General features: G+C 39.5%; 1 protein-coding gene across 50 annotated transcripts in view; it reads right to left on the bottom strand.

Moving 5' to 3' along the window:
- The window catches only part of LOC117547361 (ankyrin-3-like), a 187857-nt gene that overhangs the window by 101449 nt on the left and 73146 nt on the right, over positions 1–13262 (bottom strand). The window contains exon 1 of one of the 50 annotated variants that reach the window (XM_034218011.1): positions 1583–1708. The exons of the other annotated variants lie outside the window; for them this stretch is intronic. Coding sequence (XP_034073902.1) covers positions 1583–1618 — 36 coding nt within the window. The 5' untranslated portion in view covers positions 1619–1708. Of the gene's footprint in view, positions 1–1582; positions 1709–13262 lie in introns of those variants that run through there. 50 annotated transcript variants of the gene reach the window in all.

Genomic DNA, 13262 nt, shown 5'->3' with positions numbered 1-13262 from the left:
TAAAAAAAAGCAAAACATGTGGTTTTAGACACACAAAAAGACAATTTACAGACCAAAACGTGGGCTTTTCTACCATTTCTATATTTTTGGACATTAAGGACTTTGACCAACTTACATTTGAATCAATTCATTGGGGCCAAAATGAACACTGATAGGAAAAAAAGACCGCAGATCAGTAAAGCTAGTTTGAATAATATCTTGGTTGTTTGCAGCAGCAGAGTTACAACTTGTGTTCTCCAGTGTAATTTATTTATCCATGAGAGATATGCAAAGAATGCTACGGTGGCTCTTTTTCTGGAACACGCTCATACAGTTACGCACATTCCAACAACGCTGCGAGACGAGCCTGTTACTCATTCATATCACCAGACAGACTGAATGTTATAGTGAACAGGACAGCCTTTTAACTGATGAAACATCACATTTCTATCAAACTAATGTCAACACTATAATACATTGAATGTAAACCATGCTAGGTTTGATTTGGCATGTCATACAAATGTGGCAAATTTCCAGCAAATATCTCAGGTGACTATCAATGAAATGACTGCTTGGCCCCCTGCAGTAAGTCAGTGATGATAGCTAGCTGTTACTGCATACAGTATATCACATATCACCATGTTCAGGGAGACCTTTTCCAATCCCAGGGGCTCATAAAGAGTCTGTCTTTCTAACTAAGTGGATTAACTTATCATGAAAATTAACTCATTCAAAGCAACCATTTCTAACATCAATCTCTCCCTGTGTACTCAAAACGTTATTATGACGTTCTCCGTATTTGCAATGTAAGCCCCCTCGTCCACTGAACAGTATTCTACAGTTCTCCTTTTGTGCTATTTTGTCCCTGTTTTCCTCTAAAATGTATATGTTAGTTCTTTCCCTTTGCTCCTTCCCCTCTATTATAGAATCAATGTCATTCCTTAGTTCTTCTTATTTGCTATTTTTTCCCTCTTTTCCATTGAATCTTTTTTAATCCTCCTTTTCCCCTAATTGGTCTTGTTCATTTTTGCTCTGTTATCCCTGTATTCCACCAAATGTCCCCTCAGTCCTCTTTTTTTCGGCTCTTGTATCCACCTTTTTATCTAAATGTTATTCTTTAGTCCTTTTTGTTCCCTTTAAATCTGCATTTCCCCTAAATTGTACTCTTCAGTTCTCCTTTTTTGCTCTTTCCCCCCCTTTTCCACATAAACACATAGAGGATGCACCACTGTCCAAGGTCAGGTGCTTCCATACACATCACTGTGCGACATGAAACCACAACACTGTATATACAGGTTCATACAAACGCAATCAGCAGAAATGTTTAGAATTTGGTCCAAGTAAAGCAGTCAGGAATGCAAATAAGCATTCACACACACACACACATACTGCAGCAGAGTGGTGCAGCACAGTTGCCACTGCCACCCGTCCCATCAACGACCCCTCAACGTCTCACCTCACCGCCACAACATCACTAAATCCTACACCGGCTGTAAATTCCCCAAATCCTGTTAGCATGACTCAACGCAGCAGGACAGGAGAGTCTGTTTACAGTCGCAGAGCTCCATGACTTTACAGTAAAGTACACACGGTAGAGACTTACTTCAGCCAAATAGTCTGCTGCCTCCTCCACTGCCATGTTTCTCAGCCTGCTGCTGAAAGAGTGAAACCTGAGCACTCAATTACTGTTGCAGCTAGCCATAGCCCTGGAAGCTAGGGGAGAGAGGGATGGGGGCAAGAGAGGAGGAGGGACGATCTATGGGTGAGTGAGGGTGAGGGAAAGACAGAGAGAGAGAGATAGGGGCATTATGTCACAGCTAAAAATACCTGGCTTGCAGTGAGAAAGTCCAGAGCATGGTGGAGAATGGGGGGGAGGGAGGGGTGAGACAGGAGAGTTTCCGGCGTTAATCTCACACCAACTCTCACTGGAACAACACGGGATCAGAGGACAATGAGTCTGCCAGCCACTTGTTAAAAGTAGAAAATGAAAACTAAAGTTTCCTCCTTCTGCAGTCTGTGCTTTACTTTAGGACAGATAAGAGGGACATATTCAATTGTACTGCCTATTACTACTTACCTTTTAGATTTGATTTGAAAAACATTGAATTATCAGGTTTTTCAAACTTTGCCTACTCATGATTGAGAAGACTATAAACTAAATTAAAGAGAAATGTATCTTTTTGCTAATTTTAATAATAGTTTTGTTCCAGAGGATAACTTTTTTCACAAATAAAGAAAATAATAAAGAAATGTCCAAAAATGAATGCAGATTTTTTTTAATCAGAACTTTTTTCCTCTCGTTCAACATCTCAAAACCCACCAGATAAATGTTGTGCATGTAATCATTTACGAATAACATAGTTACTGTTTACACATAATTTAAAAACAGTTTTACACTATTGACTATTTATGTTATTAGCGTCGTTTAACAATAAATACATTTTAAATGTAGCAATGAAAGTGGCCCTATTACGCTTCTTTGGGGTTTTCCCTTCCTGTAGTGTTATGTAGGTTTCTGTGCATGTAAATGGTCTGCAAAAGATCAAATCCCAAAGTTCCCTCCAGAGGGAGTTTCTCTCCAACACACTCCCCCTGCCTAAAACTCCATCGGAGTCTTTCTTTGACTTTCGTAACAAACTGACAACCCTACATAACGCTTCTATTGGCTAGCGCTCCAACACATTGTATGTGATAGGCGAAGTGGTGGGACATCTCTAAGCAGTTGACCAATCACAACAGAGCCGGCCAGCTAACCAATCAGAGCAGACTGGGCTCTGGTTTCAGACAGAGGGTGAAAAGAGGTGCTGCAGCACAGGCAGTATGAGAGTAAGAAAGAGCTTTTTGAACATTAAAGCAAAAAATACAAATATGAAACCTGACAATTAGCATAATAGGGCCCCTTAAAATTACATTTTTGAAATGAAGTGTTAATATTCCATAAGCTTTTCCTTACCTCTTTCAAATTACCAAACACACACACCTACTAGTTCTCCCTAGGAATTATATTTCCACTATTACCACTACTATTGGCAGTTATTACAATAACAGTATACTCTAAACTAAAGACTCAACCATTAGGCTGATTACTCAACTGTATTCAGTATTTCAGACTATAGCTCCACAGTTATGATCCTATATGTGTGTCTGTGTGCATGAAGGGAATACTCCCTGGCATACGATATCTGCATCCACCATCCCCTACATGGTTTACAGTAAACACAGAGACAACTGCACGCTAATCTCCAGCAACCCCTGTAACTGTACCCGACTGTGGAAGTAAAATCTCTTCTAGTCTCCCTCTAGATCAGGACCAGCAAGCCAGTATGTAACCAGACACATGCTGAGCCATAAAGGACGGATTAGCAGGATCTGGATTCCTCAGGTATTTAAGATGCAAATGGCAGCAGTTAACCTGGTAGAAGGATAGCCAGGAAGGATTCAGGTCAGCCTGAAGATGACTTCCTCAGTGAGAGGAGCTGGTCAGTACTGAGGCTGTGAGTCAGAGCTTATAAGGTGGTGAAGTACACATCAGTGTCACAGTCTTGAAATCAAGTAAAAGCCTATTTGTTAGAACTGTCCAGCCTATATCACACATACCATTAGCTCCTTCATATTAGAAGGACAAAATATGCAGTTTTTTCTTTCGATAAATAGAAGCTTTTAAAACAATTACAAATCGCTGCTGAAAATCACTTTTGCGATTTGACTGGGTTATGGTTAAGGTTTGGGCACAAACACTACTCGCTTGGACTTGGCGAAAGATGCCGGTTCAGTTTAAATTAAATAAAAACATGTTTGCTTGTTCATCTTCCAAAGTAACAATTCAAAATGAATAAATGCAGCTTCGACTATATCATCACCATAGATGCAGAACACAACATTGAGATCATGAGTCTCAAAACAACTATTTGTTTATTTAATAAAATGTTTAAAGCAAACAGTTTTTCAAATGTTTAAAATGTTCACACTATTCTTCATGTAATGCATTTAAAAATCTAAATAACTTTTGGTGTTAGATATTCATTTGTGTGATTTCTCAGTAACTTAATGATGAACTGAAATAAAAATTGACTAATTGATATAAAATTAACCTATTACAGTTGTTTGGTTATTGCCTGTTATATTCCAGTGAGAATGTGTAATTGCATTCAAAATGTGTTATTCAGTCAGAAAAAGAGCCGACTCATGACTGCAACAGATTACAGTGTCAATGGCAGTCACAGCCACTCGTCCTGTTAAAGGCTGCATTCGAATAGTCCAAAAATCAGCTCCTAAATTCTAACCCTATCTCCTATTCCTTGACCTCTGAGTGAAGCGTCACGGGGTTAAGGGATAGTGGATAGGAGAATTCAAAAGGATTTAGGAGAAGAGACTGCGGTACTTTAGAGAATCCGAATGCACTTTCACTATCCGACGTGTTTATCATGCACCAGCGGACGTCATGAATGTGCGTCTGCTGCTGTGGGGAAACTATGGAAACTACAGTTTTATATACAGCGGACTACAACATGGATGTTTAATAAGAACGAGGGACTACTGTAAACTCATCTAGAGACTCTGCACCATGCTCTGATGCTGTTGCTTTGCTTTATGAACGTGGACAACAGAGAAACATATTCTTCATGACCAAAGTTGGAATTGAAATAAAAAAGGAAAGTGAAACGTATGCTCGTCACCCTCTCCCTCCGGTACACATTAATACAAATGATCCCAATACCTATGATTGTATGAACTATGAAAATATCTTAAAATCAATACAAATGTATTTATTATAAACGTTTGTCCTTAACATCTATCACTGTGTACATCACCATTCAAACATCTTTTAAAAGTTGAACAAACCCCACACAGCTCAGTAAAGACTGTGAGATGTTGACTTTATTTGATCATTTCAGTAAAAACTAACGTTCATATTTCTCTTTTTGATTATAATACTGATGAACGTTTAAAACAAAGCACTTTGGCAACTTACCACATACGTTTTAAAATGCTTAATAAGCACCGTAACTTTCATGATATCATTTCTCCGTAATAATCGTTTGTTTCCGTGAACGGCCGACTGTTGAGTGACGGCAAATGCTGTGGCTGCAATGCATTGTGGGGCAGAATTTTCTCCTCTCCTTTCAGTTAGGGAGGTCCAGTGGTTCCTAAGCTAAAGGAGGTTATAAAGGAAGTTTGAAACCTCCTTTCCTTTAATTTAGAGAATTGGAACGGCACTTATCATGGCTGCCACTGAGGGACTTCCGGGTCATTTCACTCGGTTAGGAAGGTTCCTAAGCTAAATGGACTATTCGACTGCAGCCAAAGTCTCCTTGAGCCTGAATCCTTCCAATCACTTCATGTCAGCCTCGCCGGAGAAATCATACATAAAAATACACTCACTACTCAGTTTTTAGGCACTTTAGCATCACACTCAAGCATCCAAGAAATCAGACAATCATTCAGTGCTGTGATACCCTCATTACGATCCTTCATAATGCTGTTTAAAGTGGACTAAAATAAGACTTATGGTCTAAGATAATGGTGACAGTTAAATATAGCAGAGTATGGACTTATATTTAAGCCTGGGTTTGGACAGAAGGGTCTGACGTTGACTGTGTGTACCCCATCCCTCTTGTTCAGGTTTACTGTGACATGAACAAAGAGTAGATCGACAATTCTGCAGAAACACAGACCAGGGTTTCCCACACATAGACTATACTTGGGCGGGCCGCGCAGGTATATTAACGGCCGCCCAAGTATATTTCGCGACCCATTTAGTTTTTTTTTTCTAAGTTTTTTTTAATATATATTTTTTTTATTCGTCCACGCCATCTGCGATCGATTAACTTGTAGACAATGATCCCTCGCTCCCTTGCTCTGATCTTGCCTCCTCTGGCCTGTTAAGTGGCCTGCCTCACACAGGGTGACTGGCTGTCTACATGATGTGGCCTGCCGACATGACCACTGTCATACAGATCATAAATCAAAGCCCTTGATTGGTCTCTCTGTGTCATTCAAGCTCGGGATAACCTCAGCTCAGGTGAGGTAAAGCACTCTGAGTGTTTAGATAGTTAGCTTAGTCTAAGTTCTCAGTGGGTCTCAAATGGTGTGGTCACCATTTATGTAAACACATATTTCCATTTGAGAGGGTAGTGATTGGTCTAATGGATAGTGAGGTGGGCTGAAGATCGGAAGGCTGTGAGTTCAAATCCCGCCAGGAACACCACCACTAGTGTGCCCTTGAGTAAGGCACTTAGCCCTTAGTTACTCCAGGGAGAATGTCCCTGTAATCGGTCATTATAAGTCGCTTTGGATAAAAGCGTCAGCTAAATTAAATGTAATGTGATTAGTAAAATATGCATGAATAAATAAATAAAAAGTTAACTAGGTGAAAAAAGGTAAGATACACTTTTAAAACTTGTTGAGAGAAAACTAGTCTTTGCTTCTGCCTCAAAGAGGAGCAGGAGGGAGACAGGAGAGGCTGATTCAGGAGCACAGACACACTCACAACTATAAATGAACCAAAAATAAATTAACAAGTTTCAGTGTTTTTTTCATATTGGAAATGGTATGTTATTGGTTATGGCCTTGATTTTATGATTATTGAAATGTATACAGTTCTGTTTAATATAGGTGTTTCCATAGATCTAGTCTCTTTATTTCCCCCTCAAAATGCACCAGATTGATGCATTTAACTCCAAAATAAAAAATAAAATCTTACCGGGGGGGGCATATCCCTGGACCCCCCTAGAGGATTTGAGGTCCACCCCCACTAAAAATCACATGGATAGGTTCCTAAATACATTAATAAATACATTTATTTTTTAAAATAGTAACTCATTTCCATATGTTCATGTGCGGGTAGTAGATTTGAACTATAGGGCTATCACTATGGACCCTGCCTGTACCTGTTAGCTCTGCCATCGCGTGAAGGGTCTGCTAACAAGCGACCAACAGAAAGGTTAATGTTAATGTTGTTGCACGTCACCTCAACCCCCCCCCCCCCCCCCCCCCCCCGCTACCACCACCCCCCAAAGTATATTTCAGATCTATGGGAAACACTTAATGGACCAGCACCAGAGGCGTTCCCATACACACAGGCGTTGGAGCTGTTCTTCATGAAATCCCAGAAGGATGAAGTGCTCTGACAAACAGCGCCATCTTTGCGCAAAATGATTATAGCGGAATGAAAAGTCAATAAATAAACATGTTGTTAAAACTTTCTTCTTTTTTTTTTTTTCGCACCCCCCCCGCGCCCGCGCCCGCTGCCACCACCCGCCCAAGTATATTTAATATCTGTGGGAAACACTGCAGACAGTTAGGATTGGAGGACATACCAATTGCACACCCACTTCAGTTTTAAAGACTTTGTTTACCCTCCACAAAAATGCATGATGAGTGTAAGCTGTAAGAAAGAATGAATGTTTTGTTCATTAAAGCTGTACTAATTGCCTTACTGTTTTACCTTGGCCAACCTACAGTACCTAGCCAAACCAAGAACTAGGAGCTGAGGTTGGAGATCGTGGACTTTGAGGGTCAGAAATTCTACGGACATGATCTCTTGCCGGTCCAGAGACGGAGGGATACCAGCTATACCTTGGAATTTACACCTTCTGCTTTTTCTATCACCCAGTCAGGGTTGGTTAGAAGTGTTGATATTGAAGTGAGGAAAACTTTTGGCGATTTTGGCAGACAGTGGCCTATAAACACTCCTAGAGCTTCAGCTAGAAGAGGGAACACCCTTTTTTGTGCACAATATAGCAATTCCACTTATGGAGGGAACAAATGATCTTGAATGATTTATTGACAATGCACCACAGTTTTTTTGCCGTTTGACTGTCCAAGCTGTTGTAACAAACTGTTATGGATGAGATGATTTAGCAAATTTGTATGGAGAGTTTAAGCTTCCCTATGGACGGAGATTAACACTTCCAAAGGTCAATAGGCTGAATTACTTCTCGGCCACATATCGGTTAAACGGTCACTATAACCCAACCACTCATTGGTTTTCCATTGAACTATTCGGGGCTAATGATGATGGATTTAGTGAATTACTATTCTATGTATTAGACCAAATTAGTATTTTCTAGGTCGTTCTATTAGGGGACAATGGACAGGAATGCACTGTTACTGTCAAAGATCAAGATGGTTGATCTGAACTGCGCCAGGATTGCCTATGGAGGATTCTGGTTGGAAGTGTGTTTTCGGGCTTACTCAAATAGTCTCAGACAGACTCTTTACCGGGGGAGTTTCACCCTGTGCAGCTGATGTACAGAGAAACATCTTCAAAGGGCTCGGTTCCTCTCTGAAAAACATCACGATGAAGATCAGATCGCTTGCTGCTTAAAAATGGAACTGGGTCAACCTCAATGAAGTCAAGACTCACCGCGCTCAGCTCTGTTGAACCGGTGCATCACAACGAGCCGGATTAGAAAATGTCCAAATAAGATAAAACGTTGCTTCTGTTGGACTGTCGCTGATTGATTTGTCAAGAAATCAATTTATTTATTTCAGTGTTCAAAGAGAAGCGGGGGAATTTGTCTCTTCCGTCACTGCAGTTTGGCAAAGGCTACCCCCAATAACTTCAAGCCCCACACACACACACACACACACCGACACACACCAGTTTAATGATCCGTCGATGGTGCTTTATGACATCTGTGAAAGGGAGGGAGGTGTTTCCATGGCAACTGAAGCCCCTACATTTGCACTGCTGCACTGGGTACATTGGATCTTGAGGGATGTAAAGAACCCATTGGTGTTAAAACTATAACCACTGACACTTGGATTAACCTAATACAATCATTTGTAATTATTTCAGATGTTGTACCATCGCCAATGAGGGACTTCTTCACGGCTGAACAATTGTTTTGTATTGTATCAACATTCCAATATAGCCGACAGCTTTTTCTTTCTTTTTCATCTTAGAAGGTGCAATGCATGTCAAAATGCTAATTCAAATCACAAATTCTCTTTAAGAGGATAAAATACCCACATAACATTCTACAGACTTAAAAAAACATCTTTGATATAGGATAATGAGGATTAGGGTGAGGGTTATTCTCTACCGTAATCCTTATGTTTCAAAACAAATGTAAAGAATGATGTACATGATCACTCCCCTTATTATTGCAAATCATATCCCAAGTGTTAACATGATCACAATGTTAGTTGTGTATGACATTTCAACATGTTTTTGCTAACAAAACTTGTATCAACAGCAATTAACCATATTTTAGAGGCTGGAACATGAATGTTTGACTAACGTCGATCAAATGATAGTGGCAGATCTGTTGTGGGAACTATAAAAAGTGTTAATAGTAATAGTCTATGTATTTGGTAAATTTAAATATTGAGTGCACTGAAGTCCAACATGTGTGTGCATGATGAACAAAACTAACACACACCCACACAACAGGACATAAACACACTCCCACAGCTTGCCTGGTTACAGTCATTAATTCCCAGGTCCACTATCAGTCCCTAGTGGTGACTCAGCAGAACTACTGCATCTGCTGCACTGTGACGACTGTCCCTCAATGTAAACAATATCCACTTTTAACAGTTTGTTTAAAAGAAAAGAGATACAATTACACAATACTAAATATTAATATATATAATCAATACTGTTATCAATGTTGTATATATAATTGGTTACATAAGAACAGATGCAGTCCCTCTCTGAAAAAGCACACGTCATTTGGACTTGTATATATTATGAAATCAACGGGGAATGGGTAGATTTAGGTGTGTGTGTGTACGTGTGTGTGTTGTCCTGCTTCCGACTGGTGCTTCATTCTGATTGGTCGCTTGGCTACTGCAGTCTCAGCCCTCTCACAGCAGCACATGAGAGGAGGATAAAAACAGAGAGTACAAACTCTTCAACTACTCTTACTGCTCTTTGCTGTCACACTTCACTGCAGATTCGTCAGAGAGAGTCTCATATCTATGATCCTTCATATATGTATAATAATACATCTGCCATATTTCAGTCCCTTTTGAAGATATTCAACTCCAGACATCACAATTGTGCATCAACAAACCCTCCCTTCTTTAACTAGTTCCTATAGTCAGCTACAGGATTCAGTCCCTGGTTAGGGCTCCCTGTGATTGGCTGGCAGATTGTCTCTGCTGTTGTCTCATTGGATGACAGCAGATGATGCTGCTGCTGCTACTGGATTACAGGCACTGTGCTGATGTAAGGCTGTGTGCTTCTCTACGTATGTATGTATGTATGTATGTATGTATGTATGTATGTATGTATGTCTGTCTGTCTGTCTGTATGTATGTATGTATGTATGTATGTATGTCTGTCTGTATGTATGTATGTATGTATGTCTGTATGTATGTCTGTATGTATGTATGTATGTCTGTATGTATGTATGTATGTATGTATGTATGTATGTCTGTATGTATGTCTGTATGTATGTCTGTATGTATGTATGTATGTCTGTATGTCTGTATGTATGTATGTATGTCTGTATGTATGTATGTATGTATGTCTGTATGTATGTATGTATGTATGTATGTATGTATGTATGTCTGTATGTATGTATGTCTGTATGTATGTATGCATGTCTGTATGTATGTATGTATGTCTGTATGTATGTATGTATGTCTGTATGTATGTATGTATGTATGTCTGTATGTATGTATGTATGTATGTCTGTATGTATGTATGTCTGTATGTATGTATGCATGTATGTATGTCTGTATGTATGTATGTATGTCTGTATGTATGTATGTATGTATGTATGTATGTCTGTATGTATGTATGTCTGTATGTATGTATGTCTGTATGTATGTATGTATGTATGTCTGTCTGTATGTCTGTATGTATGTATGTATGTCTGTATGTATGTATGTATGTATGTCTGTATGTATGTATGTCTGTATGTATGTATGTATGTCTGTATGTATGTATGTATGTATGTCTGTATGTATGTATGTATGTATGTCTGTATGTATGTATGTCTGTATGTATGTATGTATGTCTGTATGTATGTATGTATGTATGTATGTATGTATGTATGTATGTCTGTATGTATGTATGTATGTCTGTATGTATGTATGTATGTATGTATGTCTGTATGGATGTATGTATGTATGTATGTATGTATGTATGTATGTATGCACTGTATATGTGTGTGTGTGTGGTGACTGGTAATGTATGTACACTATGGCAGCCCTGAGGGGAAATCAGACAGAAACACCAAGAGGCAGATCATCGATCATTTCTTCTACTTAAAGCACACACACTCTGCAGCTGCAAGACTTCACTCTTGCGTCAAAAATGAACTCTCTTGCAAAATAAAACTCCCAAAATGAGGTCCATAAAAGAAAAAAAAAACAGGTACAGTAACAGAAAGGAAACAAGCTACAGTAGCACTGCTTGGTTAATCTCTTCTGACAGAGACAGAGCGCTGGCCATGAATAAATTAACATCTGGCTGGGACCAAAAGCACATACAGCACACACGGAGAACACACAGTGCACCAACAGGGCGGGATGTGTGGTGGTGCATGTCAACAACCATACCCCTATATGCACACACACAGAGCCTAGTTGTATGATATTTGCAACACTCTGCCCCATTGTCACGCAAGGTGAAACACAAACAAACCATGAAATTAGGAGCCAAAAAAACAATGACACATAGTTTAGTGGGTATCAGTCATTCAGAGGTTAACAAGATAAAGAATCAAGTCATGCTAGCAGCTCAGAAGGCTGACATCAGCAAGCTCACAATGACAATGCTAACATGCTGATGTTGGAAATTGCTTTGATCACATTTGTTGTATTGCTTTAGACTTTTTAATTAATTTTCCTTATTATTTTGGATTTTCCACTAAGCTTTAATTTTCACTGAAACATTGAACCCTCTAGAAAAAGATCATTCTGAAAAATCCCCAGTGGTAAATATCTGTTTTCCACTTTCTGGCACTCTTACACATTAAACAGGTTACGAGATAAAATATATAAATGAATCTACAGGATAAACAATAAGAGCAGAGAGAGAGAAGTACAGTAGGAGCATTGTCCTTACACTACAGCTAATAGAATCCGAAGGCAATTAAGGTATTGCTCAGAAAATCAATAGAGCACTTTAGTCGTACGTCCAACATCAGCATGGCTGCTTCCTCTCTCTGCTGACTCTCACGCCTCGGGCCACACGGGGCTGTGGGCCTACATTCTGTACTCATTATTCTTTCACTTATAGAGAGCTGAAGTGAAACAAGAACTTCTGGGTACAGTAGGAGTTCAGCTGAATCCAGCCATGAGAATATACAAACAACCTCAAGTCAATTGTTAGTTAACCTTTCATTTTCTAATGGTCTTTAAGAACACCATTTCCCAGAAGCCCTGCATTTTTCCATGCTAAACGTCATGGTTGTTCTTTAATGTACTTTAGTTTTGGATATATTATGGTCATTTGATTTGTTTTTATCACATAGGTTTCAACTTCAATAGTGCTGGTGGGTGCCATACAGAAAATAGAGAGTAAACCCCAGAGGCATGCGTTAGTTCATACAAAAACAAGAAAATGCTGAATAAAAGATCAAACTACAGAGGCTTTGAATTGTTCAAACTTGGAATCAGTAGTGAGAGTACAATTACAATTTCATGTAATTGTAAGTTTAATCAATGAGGTGCGAGATTTCTATTGAAAGATGAAGAAGTGTATACAGCTTTATAGTGGAGAGAGGAAGGAATAAAACATGGAGATGGAGGCAGTAGGGAATTGTGTAATTGAGGACGATGTTTTTGGCTCCATGAATCCCGAGTGGCTGCACATCTCTGCACAATGTTAGTGGGCCAGGACATGAATAAACTACGACACCCTTAAAAACCCCTCTCAGCACGAAGCAGGAATGCAGCGTTAGCTCAGAGTCACATCGTAGCCCACTAAAGTCCTGTACAGCCAGGTGCTGGGGAGTACTGTGGAAGTCATACACTACAGCGTCCATGCATCCATCCCATCTACTGTAAATACTCCCGATAAACTGTAATAGAGGAGAGGAGATTGAGACTTATCCCAGCATGCAATGGGAAAAGCCGGGGAATCACCCTGGATCAAGCCCATGTGGAGCAGTACCATGTGAGGTGGCTTCAGCATTTTAAAAACATTCCAATAAACAATCTTTACAGAAAACCCGTTTGAATGCTCCAAAATGCGGTGGAAAGCAGCCAAGTATATTTACGTAATCTTCTATGTACAATTCAAACCAACTTGTACTTCACCTGAGGGTTTTAACATTATGCAACTGTATACTTCTTATCCGCTACATGTAGTTTTGACT

The sequence above is a fragment of the Gymnodraco acuticeps genome, unplaced genomic scaffold (genome assembly GCF_902827175.1).
Source record: "Gymnodraco acuticeps unplaced genomic scaffold, fGymAcu1.1, whole genome shotgun sequence".
Taxonomy (NCBI): domain Eukaryota; kingdom Metazoa; phylum Chordata; class Actinopteri; order Perciformes; family Bathydraconidae; genus Gymnodraco; species Gymnodraco acuticeps.
This window is presented reverse-complemented; position numbering and strand designations above follow the sequence as displayed.